The 12176-nt window shown below is 49.4% G+C and overlaps 2 protein-coding genes across 6 annotated transcripts; one reads left to right on the top strand and one right to left on the bottom strand.

Moving 5' to 3' along the window:
• Positions 1–1167: 1167 nt before the first annotated feature.
• Positions 1168–8134, top strand: CUEDC2 (CUE domain containing 2). 3 transcript variants are annotated; one of them, XM_051981311.1, is made up of 10 exons: positions 1168–1298; positions 2683–2802; positions 5316–5403; positions 5877–6020; positions 6254–6315; positions 6468–6562; positions 6988–7167; positions 7373–7434; positions 7623–7683; positions 7765–8134. In XM_051981311.1, exons 3-10 carry the CDS (start codon positions 5330–5332, stop codon positions 7909–7911), a joined length of 825 nt encoding a protein of 274 aa, XP_051837271.1. In that variant the 5' UTR covers positions 1168–1298; positions 2683–2802; positions 5316–5329; the 3' UTR covers positions 7912–8134. The 3 variants fall into 3 exon arrangements, with proteins under 3 accessions (XP_051837271.1, XP_051837269.1, XP_051837270.1); XM_051981309.1 differs by having other exon boundaries at positions 1169–1298; positions 6420–6562; XM_051981310.1 differs by lacking the exon at positions 1168–1298 and adding an exon at positions 1322–1683 and having other exon boundaries at positions 6420–6562.
• A 180-nt stretch (positions 8135–8314) lies between these two features.
• FBXL15 (F-box and leucine rich repeat protein 15) lies at positions 8315–11234 on the bottom strand. 3 transcript variants are annotated; one of them, XM_051981305.1, is made up of 4 exons: positions 10341–11212; positions 9878–10031; positions 9158–9663; positions 8315–8752 (listed from the first exon to the last, which is right to left on the bottom strand). In XM_051981305.1, the coding sequence occupies exons 1-4, from the start codon at positions 10379–10381 to the stop codon at positions 8563–8565; spliced, it is 891 nt and encodes a 296-aa protein (XP_051837265.1). In that variant the 5' UTR covers positions 10382–11212; the 3' UTR covers positions 8315–8562. The 3 variants fall into 3 exon arrangements, with proteins under 3 accessions (XP_051837265.1, XP_051837266.1, XP_051837268.1); XM_051981306.1 differs by lacking the exon at positions 10341–11212 and adding an exon at positions 10123–10334; XM_051981308.1 differs by having other exon boundaries at positions 8591–8752; positions 9129–9663; positions 10341–11234.
• Between the last annotated feature and the right edge of the window lie 942 nt (positions 11235–12176).

Genomic DNA, 12176 nt, shown 5'->3' with positions numbered 1-12176 from the left:
GTTTGGTTGTTTCAGTTATATATTACGCTATTTGGGCTTTGTGTAGCAGAGATACTGCATTAGTTTGCCTTTTCCTTCTTTAGCTCATTTTACAGATAAGGAAACTGAGGCAAACAGAGTGAAGCGACACAGAGCCAGAAATAAGTGTGGCTGGCACCCCTTACTCCTAGTCTTTGCAGGTGTTCAAACAAGGGTACAAGTTGGTTGATCTGCACGTAGGCAGTTTCCCCCAAAGTCGGTATTTTTAGGTTCCTTAGGAATATCAGGAGATAATAGAAACATTCAATAACATTTGAGTGGGTGCCAAAACACAAGCTATTGGGCAAGTCCCACCGATTCCTTGCACGAATCTCTAGCTTCCTTGGAGGATCCCTGGGGTCAGCTTGAGTTAATTTCTACCCCAAATGCTAGATTCAGACATTATTAATAAAGTACTTTCCCTACGTCCTCTGGCCCAGACCCTCGAGGAAGCTCCTTCCCCGGACCGAGCCCCAGCTTTTGGTGCCTGCCTGCCGTCATCTGCTCCCCACCCCATAGATCCCATCAACACGAACCCCAGGTTTTTGGCCCAGCTTCCTTATCTTATGTAGAACCAGGGACAAAACAGCAGCCGAGTAACCGGTATCCGTGGAATTGGATTTGATTTGGCGCCTTCGGGCACTGAGGCGGCGCGGCCGGTACGGAACGGCCTCACCCGCTTCCTAGCTGTGGCCTGCCTCAGTTTCCTCATCTGTCAAATGAGCTGGAGAAGGAAATGGCGGACCTCTCCAGCAGCTTTGCCATGGGAGCCCCAAATGGGGCGGCGAAGAGTTAGACACGACAGAAAAACAAGCACCAAGGACTTTAAGTACAAAGAGGAGAGGAGCGGAGGCTCAGAGATGGGGGGCAGCCTAGACGACCTGAGGGAACAGGCCCTGGATCTGGAGTCTTAAAACTGGCTTCTAATCTCGCGTGTTTTCAGCATCCTGTGTGACCTTAAGCCATCGAACTACTCTTTGGGCCTCAGTATCCCTATGTCAAATGGGGGTGTTGACCTCTGGGGACCATTGTTGCTCTGGCTGAACCTCAGTTTTCCCGCGTTCAATTGGACGGATTGCACTAGGTGGCTAAGTCTGAGTCCATAACGTCAGACTCAGGATAGCCCTCTCCCCCTGCATTCGCCCCCCTCCCCCTTCCCTTATCAAAGATGGCCGACACGGGGCCGCTCTAGGCCACGACGCGCTTCTCTCGGTGGTGCGCGCGGGAACTGCGCTGCTGCGCGGGACGAGCGGCTGCCTGCGCCAGCGCCGGGAAAGCAGGTGACCTCCCCCTTCCTTCCCCAATCTGTCTCGTTCCCGCTGTTCCGCGGGGCCAAACCCGACCCAGTGACCCGGAGACCGCGTCGAGAGCGGAGGCGGGAGTCCAGGCCTGGGCCCGGGGTCGGGGAGACCCGAAATTCTATGGGCGGCGAGCCCGAGACCCCCGTTCTGCGCTGCGCGAGCGCGGTCTTGGGGCCTGCAGGCCCGCGTCGCCTGCCTCTTTCCTCCGCTGCCCCTGCACCCCTCCGCCCCCAAACTGTGCCCATCCCCACCTCTCCTGGCTCCCATTTCCAGCCCCCTCCCCTCCATTCTCCGGCCCGTCATCTCTCTTAGCCTCAGTTTCTTCATCTGTAAAATGGGGTGATAAGAGCTACAACCTCACGAGGTGAGGATCTAATGAGATAACTTTTGTAAAGCAGTTTGTAAACCTTAAATTGCTTTTCTCATTATTATTCCAGTCACCTCAATCCTCCATCACTTAATCTATTAGCCTCAGTTTCCTTACCTGTAAAAGAGAGGTGATAATAGCACCTGCCTTATAAGGTGGTTGTGAGGATCAAACGAAATGACTTGCATAAAGCAATTTTCGAACCTTAAATTGCTATTTATCTTTATTATTATTCCAGTCACCTCCATCCTCCTATCACTTAATCCATTAGCCTCAGTTTCCTTATCTGTAAAATAGAAGTGATAATAGCGTCTGCCTCATAAGGTCATTGTGAGGACCAACTGAGAACGCTTGTATAGGGCATCTTAAATTAAGATGCGAATCTTAAATTGCTATTATCATTATTATTGTCCTGGTCACTTCCATCTTCCTCTCGATCTCCATCCTCCATCACTAAATCTATTATCCTCAGTTTCCTTACCTGTAAAATAGAAGTGATAATAGCACCTGCCTCATAAAGTGAGGTTGTGAGGATCTAATGTATATAAAGCAATTTGCAAACTTTAAAATTCGATGTGAATTCTAGCCCTTATTGGATGATAGTCTTATACAAATCATTATCTCCCTCTTTTTTCTTTTTCCCCCCTCCTCTCCACCCTAATCGGGATCCTTATCCTTGTCTCCATCCCCATCCTCATCCCCATCTCTCCTAATTTATCTCCCTGGCCTCTTTCCATTCTAGTCCTTTTGCTCGTTGGCTGTGGGGGAGGGGAGCTGGGGCTTAGCCCCGGGGGAATTTCTTCTGGCCAAGGAGATCCACATCAGCTCCCATGTGGTGAGGGGGTCAGTAGTGTGAGCTGTCATGATCAGGAAAGGCTTTCTAGGAGAGGCTGGTTGGGAAAGAAGGAAAAGGGAGAAAATCTGAGGGAGTGTATGGGATAGATTTTTAAAGAAAATTCACATTAAGCAAACTATTTTTCTTTTTTTTTCCCCCAGGAATACTTTTTTAGGCCCTCTGCTGGGACATTTGGGGAAAACCTAAGAGCTGACAATTTCACAGGACTATGAGAATAACTCTAGTAATTTATGTACATTTGATCCTCCCAACTCTGTGAAGTAAGTATTACAGTATAATTAATCCTTTTTTTTTTTACAGAAGGTAAAAGTGAAGCTTACATTGATGGGATTTATTCCTAAACTTACAGCTAATAAATATGTAAATCAACATTTGAGGCTAAGTTTCTCCTACTTCAAATCATTCATTTACTCCACCACACTGCTCATATCTGTGTGGAGTGCTTTCCAACCTTTTGAGGATACAAGTAACCGTTTTTAATGTTGTAGTACCTACATACATAACTATAAATAGTTTTATCTCCTTGGAAAAGTCTATGAAGACAGATAAAAAAATGCTACAAATTCAGTAAGACTTTAGAGTAATGTTATACTTTATTATTCCTATGATGTACACTTGAAAAACATGTACATTATATATTCTGTATGCTTATTTATATATTCACAGACTCCTTACAATAAATCTTCACAACTTCAAGAGATTCTTAGCTAACAAGTTGAGAACCACTAGGTCTTCATTTTTCTCTTTTTACCTTTCCTTTCCTCTCTCGTTCTCTCTGTGTCTCTATCTTGACTCCTGTCTTCAGCAAGTAAGGCCCTGTCTTTCCATCCTAAACCCATTTTAATGTTGAAGAAAACAATCAGAAAAATGAATAAAAAGAGAGGGGAATAGAGCTGGTTTTTATTCCAATCTCTTCATTTTACAGATGAGAAAATTGAGGCCCAGGAGGAATAAAGTTCCTTTTGTTATTACTATTTTTAAAAGAAACAACTTTCAAAGATCACAGTAAGTTAGAACAGAAGCATTTCTAGAACCCAGGTTTCCTTACTCTGGTCTGGTGCTCTTTCCATTGATACCATGCTATTTTTCAGGGCCTTGGAGGCCGGGAAGAGAAAAACCATTTTTCTCTTCAGAAACAGCATAAGTTGCTTATTTGTTGCTGGGAGCTTCCAGAGGAAGAGGCTAAGAGAAGGAGCTTTGAGGGCTCAGGCTAGGTACTTCGAAAGCTTGCAGGGGGACACCTCGTTGTTCAGGGCCTGAGCTCGGCTCCTTGGTTTCCCCAGGAGCATCTCATGGTGGCACCATAGTCCCAGTCAGCCTTTCCTACAGTGAGTCAGTTTCCTGAACTGTGACATGGGGGGACTCAACTGAGTCTCCTGTGATGTTCTAGTTCTCACACCTGTAAAATCTGTTGTCTCAGGACTCTTCCCCTCAGCTTCAGGCCTCCCCTGAGCCAAGTTTAGGCCCAGTCTGGCCAAAATGCAGTTGTTGCTTTTTTTTTTTTTTTTTTTTTTTTTGAGAGCAACTCTTAAAGAAAAGCTATTGTCATTTGACTATCCTGACGAGATTACTGATTCTCAGATACGATCGCATGACCACACAGGGCCCTAGTGGTCATCCAGCTCAACCTTCTCATTTTATGCATAAGGAAACTGGGGCTCAGAGAAATGATTTTTCCAAGGTCTCAGAAGGAATAAGTCTCAGGCAGGATTTGACTCCATAGCTAGCACTTTCCACCATACTTCATTGCCTCACGTTTTCATTGCTCTGCAAATAACGTGGAAATTGATTGTGTCTCCTCAACCAGACTGTGGGATCTAGAACTGTGATTTCTTTTTTCTGTCTCAGAAAACTGTAGCTGATCACTCAAGTGTAATAGGGGGTGCTTTCATGAAGACTTTGCCATTGATAAAACTGTTAATTGCCCCTCCCAGAGAACAGGGTGGTGACTGAGTGACCTTAGTGTTTGACTGTTAGTCAGTTGACATAGATTGGTTGACCCATGGATGTCATGATGATCTTCTCTTAGCCTCTCTCTAGGGACTAAGTCTTAATAAAGGATGGTAGACCCAGTCTGAGGCCTCAGCTGAGGAATCCCTCTGGAGTAGAGAGAGAAGAAATTCAAAAGTCAAAGGCCCAGACTGGTGGGATGGGTAAAGGGGTATTATGGTGAAGAAGAGAAATTGTGAAATAACTTTTCCAATCTATCCCATCCTCTGCCTTCTAGAAAAGCCCCTTTGTCTGAATGAACAGGTGGGTGGCTCTGGGATTCTGTTGTGGGTGGGTCTGTGACTCTGAGCTCTCCCCCACTGGGGGGCCAGACAATGGGGACACTTGTGATCAGGCTCTCAGCCAGATGGGTTTTAAAGGGCTGGGATTCCACCAGCTCTGAAGCATTTGACCCTGGGGCCTCTGGGATTCTAGCCAGAAGGGTCCCTTCTGAGGGCTGGTCTGGAGGAGGGGCCCACTGTCCCTCAGACCTCTTTTACCCACAGACTGGGCTTCCCCCACTATTCATCTCTGAAGAAAAGGAGAAAGGTGGGAGAACTTTAGGGATCTTATATGGACCCAGGGATTCAGTCTATAGGGAAGCAGGGATTGGGGGGCTGAGTCTCTGAGAGCAAAATTTGGCAAAGTCATCTAACTGACAGACAGTTTAATGATAAAGGCTTAGGAAAAGACTGACAGTGTTCCCCAATACAAGTGAGGTTTGTGAGCAGAAGCAAGGATGGAAAAAACCAATGAGGGCCTCATATATTCTCTGCCCCTTCAGGAAAGGAGAGAGCAATGGAACTCGAGAGGATCATTCGAGATACCCTAATCAGCTTTGCCCAAACTCATGTCCCAGATGCTGATCTCAGGTATGTGCTGGCTCCTTGACTACTTCTCTAGTGGTTAGCACTTCTTTTATGAGCTCTGCAGTGATCTCTCTGAGAAGGCATTTGGGGAATGGAGAAAGGACTGGATAGCTTAACATGCCCTCTGGGTACCTCCCCAGGTCCTCCTAAGGAGTCCTTCTCTGAAGGGAAGGATAATCGTATTGTGGAATTTCTACCAGAATGCTTGCCTTTTAGTTCATTGGAAAGATACATAGACTGAGCTTCAATGTGAATTATCTGCCTAAAGTGACAGAATGAACTTGGAGTCAAGGATAAGGATTACATAGCCATAAGCTCTCCTCATCCAAAATCACTGGGGAGATGAATTCAGCCTTATCTAAATGCTCCTTCAATTTGGTGAGAGAACAAGTCTCAGGAGTTGGGGACCAGAGCTGGGAGCAAGTATGGAGTTGTTCTTGTCTGATCCTCCATCTCTCTCTCTCCATTCCTTACAGTGGTTTGGATGAAGTTGTCTTCTCCTACATAACTGGGGTCCTGGAGGACTTGGGTTCTCCAGGGGCATCGGATGAGAACTTTGACATGGAAGCTTTTGCAGAGATGATGGATGCCTACGTGCCTGGCTTTGCCAAGATCCCTAGGTGTGCTGGGCTTTCTTGTAACCTCCTTGATTCAGCCCTTTTCTTTCCAGATCTTTCCTGGGCATGCTGGGGCTATCATGCTCACCTATCTTGGGATGGGAGAGGGTAGAATTGGAAGAACTTGGCTGGGAAGGCAAAGAAAGGACAATCAGATGATAATTTCAGGTTCACTGGGGTGGGGCTCTGAGGGGAGGACAGAAAGGCTCTCATCCCTGGTCCTGCTTCCTTCTCAGTGGGACAGTTTGTGAAATGATGTTCGACCTCTCAGGCCGCCTGAGTGATGCAAGGAACAAGGGTGAGTTCTGGATTGGGAAAGGGAATGGGTTTTAGAGCACTTATCTGGAACTTGGCCCTGCATCCCCGGGTCTGATTGAAAACCGTGTACTCTGTACCTTTAAGAAAATGTGTGTCCCAAGAGCCAGGAGGATAATGTTCCCACTTCTCCAGAACATCTCCAGAGCCTGGAGGAAGGCACCCAAGAAATAAGAAAGTCTCAGGCACATACCTCTCCCCCAGTCTTGGGAGAAGGCACAAAGGCTGAGGTATGAGATGGATGGGAGTGGGTAGAAAGCAGTGAGGTTATACCCTGAATGGTGGAAAGAGAAGGTGGCTTTTTAGTGGGCAGTCAAGTGCAGCCTAAAAAGGGATGTGGACCCAAGAAAGACCTGGAGTCAAATCCCATCTGTGATATTTACTGATTGTGAGACCTTGGGCAAGGGAGTTCACCTTTCTTAACTTCAGATTCCTCTTCTGTTCTTGTAATACTTACCATATATTGTGAGTTATTGCTCTTATGGATAGACAGTTAACAATGTACTACATTGGTATTAAGTAATGGATGTAGGTGGATAGAACAAGTGCCCCCAGTCTTACACCTTTTGGAGTCGTGTGCTTATATGTCTATGTGATGTTGGGGAGAGATTATGTGACCAGCTTCTGGGACTCATCACCTGAGCCTGTCTTACAGGAGATGTCTGAAACCGATGAGCTACAGGCTGGGATACAACTGCTACTGGAAATGTTCCCAACCTGCACGGTGGGGAGGGCAGAGCGAGCACTGGCCATGGCTCGGGGGGACCTGGAAGAGGCTGTTCACATCATGGTAGAGGAGAAAGCAGAACCCCAAGCCTTTGGCAGCAACTCAAAGGTATTTGCCACAGACCATCAAAAATGGTTCTTCAGACTTCCTTCCTTATTCTGGCCAAAGATGGAAGGGATACAAAGAACTGGGATAGATGAGGAGAGATGGATATAGAACCAACCAGGGCTGAGTGTGGGGAATGCCAAAGGAAACCCCAGATAAATGGAGATATGGGCCCACATCTGCTGTCTCATTTTGCTTTTCCTTCCAGGACACGTCAAGGTTACAGGGCGTTCCCAAGAAGGAAGAAGTGAAATCCTTCATTCTACAAAAGTGAGTTTGGGGGGAAAGGGAGATGGTTATATAGGATAAAGTAGTCCTACAGGACTTAGCTAAGCAGCCAGTTAGAATCTTTCCACTTAGAAGGCCTGCATTGGGACTCCTGGTTTTACCCCAAGTGCCTCTGACCTTCCCCCTAGGGGGTCTGAAGAGGCATACTAAACTGGGCTCCATCATGGCAGGTATATGATGGTGGACAGCGAAGAAGATCAGAAAACTCATCGGCCTGTGGCCCCCAAGGAGGTGAGTAGGTTGGGTATGAGGGATAACAAGGACTCCCTTTTCTGGCCAAGGCCTCATGCTCACTCCCCGTACTCTTAACAGGCTCCTAAGAAGCTGATCCGATACATTGACAATCAAGTGGTGAGTACCAAGGGTGAACGTTACAAGGACATTCGGAAGCCAGAACCTGAAGGGATGAAGTCCACTTACATCAGCCTCAAACCAGCCCGGAAGTACAAGTTCCACTGAGTATCCCCACTCTGGGGAAGTTGAGGACTGTGGGCCAGGGGAGTCTAAAGGAGTTGGGGATAATGGTCTGACAAGCCAAAATAAGATGGCTGGGTTAGTTCTGTCACCAAGGTCTTCTTGGCTAGGAGTTTATGAAGCTTGTTCTTCCCAAGCCAAGCTTAGTTTCAAAGTCTCTTCTGAAACTCCTTCATTTGAGTAAAGTGGCAGGAGTGAAGCATGAGAACTGTTTATTTGTCTTCAAGGGGGTGGTCATGGAATGTGGTAGCATGGGCCTCTTATTTCTCATCAACTGGCAAGACTGTCATCTGATTTCCCTCACCCTTCCCAACCCACCCAGGTCTGGGAACACACACTGGGATTGTCCTGTTCTCCATATCCTCTCCCCCACAGCAGCAGAGTTGGGTCAGATTCAAGTAGAGTTTTTTATTTCTATCTTTCCCCAGAGAGAGCTATCTACCCCTCTCCCCAGGCTCAGTCAAACACTTTCTTTTTCCCTTTTTCCCCTCCTTTCTAAAATGGTGATACTGTCCAGGCTCTGGTCCCAGGGAGGGATAAGGAGACAAAGGTGGAGCCCTCCAGCACAGGTTGTTTCCAGATCCACAGTCCAGCTGTGTTCACCAAATCCCCAATCCTCCACCTGTCACTGATTGGTCAGATTTGCAGGTTGACAAAGGGAGCAAAGCCCACAACATCCTGTAACAGGACCAGGGCCCGCTGCAGGGGTGGTTCCACGTCAATGTCCACACCACGTTTCCTCAGGGCACTCAGGCTAGACTCAGCCACATCATGACAGTGACGTACTCGAAGTGAGCGCAGCCGAGGGCAATACTCTGCCAGGGTCCTGAGGGGGGGGGGGGGGCAGGTAAAGGGGGTCTGTGAGGGCCAGGATGTGTGGCCTCTCCTGACAGAGAGGAGGGGTTTTGGGGTCATCAAGCCCAGTCCCCCTGTTTAACAGGCCCAGGGAGAGACAGAGACTCCTTTTAAGAGCCCTCAAAAGATAGTAGAGCTATTCTGGAACTTTGCACTAGGTCTAGCCTCTTCATAACATGACCATAGACAAGCCTCACCTCAAAAAGCACCATCTCCTTGCTAGGAGAGTACCCTCTAGGGTGGTCCCTTCCACCTGTTGCAACACCCCCTGACGGGAGGTGGCTTGCACTACTTTGGACAGTCTAGTGGTTAGCCTGGTCCTTTATCAAGTTCCCTGTGTTGCCCACCTTGTAGCCCCAGTCCCTGGGCCCAGCACCTGATGGCGTCACTCCGCACTCGGAGACAGCCGGTGAGGTCCAGGTGTTCGAGCTGCGGGCAGCACCGGGCTAGCTCCTGCACAGTGGCGTCCCCCACGTTCGCGTTGACTGCCAGGGAGAGGGATCGGAGCTGGGCCCCGCGGCGCTGGGCCAGGTAGGCCACAGCCGTATCCCGGAGCTGCCGGCATGCCGTGAGGTCCAGGGCTTCTAGGCACGGGCAACGATCCGCGAGGCCTCGCAGTGCCAGGCCATCCACCCAGTCGCAATGGGCAAGTGAGAGGCAACGCAGCTGCGAGCAGCTCAGGGACAGCGTCACCAGGGCCCTGCGGCTGAGCCGCCCGCAGCCCGCCAGCCCCACGCGCCGCAGCCCAGGGTTCCGGCTCAGCACCGGCTCCAGGTCCTCATCGGACAGCCAGTCACGGCACGACTCCAGACACAGCTCTTGGAGCCCCTCCGAGTCACCTAGCAGCCGGCCCAGGGCTGCCCTGGGAACCTGGGGGCCCACCTGGGGGAGGTGCCCACGGGGCTCACACCTGGGCCCCGGGTTGGGCACCCGGCCTCCATCGCTAGCCCGCCCACCTCCTCTCCCCTTATTCCCAACACCCCAACCCAGGTTCTGACTAGGGGATGTGCTCCTTCCCGCCTCCGCCCGCACATCCCGCCCCTCCAGGCCCCGCCCCGAGGCCCCGCCCCGAGGCCGCAGGGAGGGGCGGAGTCACCTGTGCCGAGTCGAAACTGCGCAGGCGCGCCAGGTGCAGTTGCACGAGCGCCTGGAAAGCTTTGCTGACGCGCTGCAGGTGGAGCAGCTGCCGCAGGGGGACGCGGCTGAGGATGTGCGGGAGTAGGACGTCCTCCCACGGCAGGTCCAGGAGCCTGGGGCGGGGCAGAAAGGGTCTGTACCCTGCCTACCCCCCCGCCTCACGCAGTCCCCCAGGTTTGGGCAGGGTCCCACAAACCTCCTCACCCCACGCGTGACCCCATAGTTCCTCCATCTCCCCCGTCCATATCCCCACGAGTGTCCCTCGGTGGTCTCCTCCAGATTCCTTTGGTGTGGGGCTATAGGACTCTCTCCCTGGGGACCTTTCCTTTCATCATTCTTCCCTTCCCCAGCCTGCCTGACCTAGCAGAGGGAGGAAGGAGGGAGGGGTGTCTCCTTTCCTGGGCCCCTCCCGTCCTCGGTACCTGACGGCCCCCGGCTCTTGCTCCCCCCCGGACGGCTCCATCTGTAGCCCCGAAGTCTCTGCCAGTCTTCGTTGCGCCTGCGCAGTGCTCTCCTCCGGCAGCTACGAAGGCTAAGGAGCCGCCTAGCAAAGCCGTCAGACCGGCTCAATCGATCGCCGTCTCCCAGAGCGTCCTATACTCAAAATCTCCCGGCAGAACCCTGAGCTAGAGGCCCAGAGGGCCGGTCCGATGGTTTTAGGAAGGAACGGCAAAGAGATGACGAGTTACTGCGGTTCCTGAACTTGCGGGGGGCGAATGCGAGAGTGCACGTCCCGCAGGTAGTTGGTCCAAAGAGATTCGAGGCTGGAACGATCCAGGAGCCGACTTAGTCCGGGGAAAAGGAGCACAGCCCTTACGGGTCTGGAGCCCTGTGTCCCAGCCCACGACTTAGCAGAGGTCGTTGGGAGAGGAGCAAGATCTTAAACTTGTGTACACTCTCCATCCCCTTGTCATTTGCCATCTAGTTCTGCTTTACCTAGCTAGCTGGCGTTAGACAAGATATTTCCCCTTCTTAGAGCCTCAGTTTTCCAGCCTATAGAACAGAGGCTGGGTGGATTAAACGATCCACAAGGACCCGTATGGCTCAAAATTCTATCGTATGAATTAGTAGTGGCTAGAAAAGTCAGGCTGAATGGTAGAATACTGTCTCCTTCCCCACATCCCCTACTTTTATCGCTGTCGAGGAGTTAGCAAGCAAGGGAGGAGGGGGCTCATATAGAAAGTCAGACTTTGAAGTCCCCTGGGCACATTCCCCAAGGCAAAAAGCTGAGACTTGCCTCTCCGTAACCTTTCTTTCTACCACCCAATTTCTGAGTTGGAAGGGTATTTACTGGTCAAATAACCTTTAAGTAGATAAATGACTTTTAGAGTCCCTTAAGTATGTTGTGTCCTCCAATTTTAGGTTAGGGATTGTTTTACTTTTGTATTTGTATTCCTAGCCTAGAACTAGTAAGGACTTAATAAAATTTTCATTTCATTTGAAGTGATTCTCAAAGTCAAATTCGAATCACAGCTGAGATGAGATGTAATGACTGTTAGATTTAGGATCTTTTGCTACCCCCATGTTATTTCCCTTCTCTATATCTCCATTAGTATAACAACCGAACATATTACAGGGCACTATTAAGATAGAGCAAATGCTCTTGCATCTATCTGCCTTCTCTAAAGTATGGGAATCACATTTTAGCAGCTCTTGGTCCTTACAGCACCACAAGAGATGAGGACATTTCGTAAGTGTCCACTCTGATTGAATGAGTGGAAAGAGCCAAGACTGTCCTCCTGATGCACAATGCTGGCTCTTTTCTCTCCTCACTGAGTCACACTTCTTTCTCAAGGGCATGTTCTCGCCCGTATGTCAATATTTTTGACTGTACCATTTTACTTTTGGATAACAACATTGGGAGGTGGAAAGCATGTGTCCACAGATCTTTGCACTCTCACTGTTCAGGATATCTCAGGTGGCCATGCTGAGACACTTGTGGGACAAACAGAACCAAAACCTTATTCCATCTTCTGCAGGGCAACCTAGTCCTATTCTGTTCCAAAGTGGGAGTGTGGGTAAGGATGGAAAAATTGCAGGAAGACAGCTGGGAGAGGAATGAAGTCTACAAATTTCTACAAAGTTGAAAGTTCCTTCCAACTAATCCTGCTCTTTTATATTCTGATCACTTTGAAGCTTTTGCTCAAACAAAATTAATAACCTAGGGCTGGTTTGGGGTCTTCAGAGCCTTCCCAACTATTTATAGATTGGAGAATGGAGAGCAGAAATTGACAGTGGGCAAGGAACAGTATAATTTG

The sequence above is a fragment of the Antechinus flavipes genome, chromosome 2 (genome assembly GCF_016432865.1).
Source record: "Antechinus flavipes isolate AdamAnt ecotype Samford, QLD, Australia chromosome 2, AdamAnt_v2, whole genome shotgun sequence".
NCBI classification, from domain to species: Eukaryota; Metazoa; Chordata; class Mammalia; order Dasyuromorphia; family Dasyuridae; genus Antechinus; species Antechinus flavipes.
This window is presented reverse-complemented; position numbering and strand designations above follow the sequence as displayed.

What these genes read in the sequence shown, in the direction of transcription:
- CUEDC2 (XM_051981309.1), top strand. Translation starts at nt 5,330, where the DNA reads ATGGAACTCGAGAGGATCATTCGAGATACCCTAATCAGCTTTGCCCAA. An exon ending in GGCTTTGCCAAGATCCCTAG is followed by an intron (nt 6,021 to 6,253) that starts GTGTGCTGGGCT and finishes CTTCCTTCTCAG; the next exon opens with TGGGACAGTTTGTGAAATGA. An exon ending in GAGTGATGCAAGGAACAAGG is followed by an intron (nt 6,316 to 6,419) that starts GTGAGTTCTGGA and finishes TGTACCTTTAAG; the next exon opens with AAAATGTGTGTCCCAAGAGC.
- FBXL15 (XM_051981305.1), bottom strand. Translation starts at nt 10,381, where the DNA reads ATGGAGCCGTCCGGGGGGGAGCAAGAGCCGGGGGCCGTCAG. An exon ending in GCAGTTTCGACTCGGCACAG is followed by an intron (nt 9,664 to 9,877) that starts GTGACTCCGCCC and finishes CACCTCCCCCAG; the next exon opens with GTGGGCCCCCAGGTTCCCAG. An exon ending in GTGCGGAGTGACGCCATCAG is followed by an intron (nt 8,753 to 9,157) that starts GTGCTGGGCCCA and finishes CCCCCCCCTCAG; the next exon opens with GACCCTGGCAGAGTATTGCC.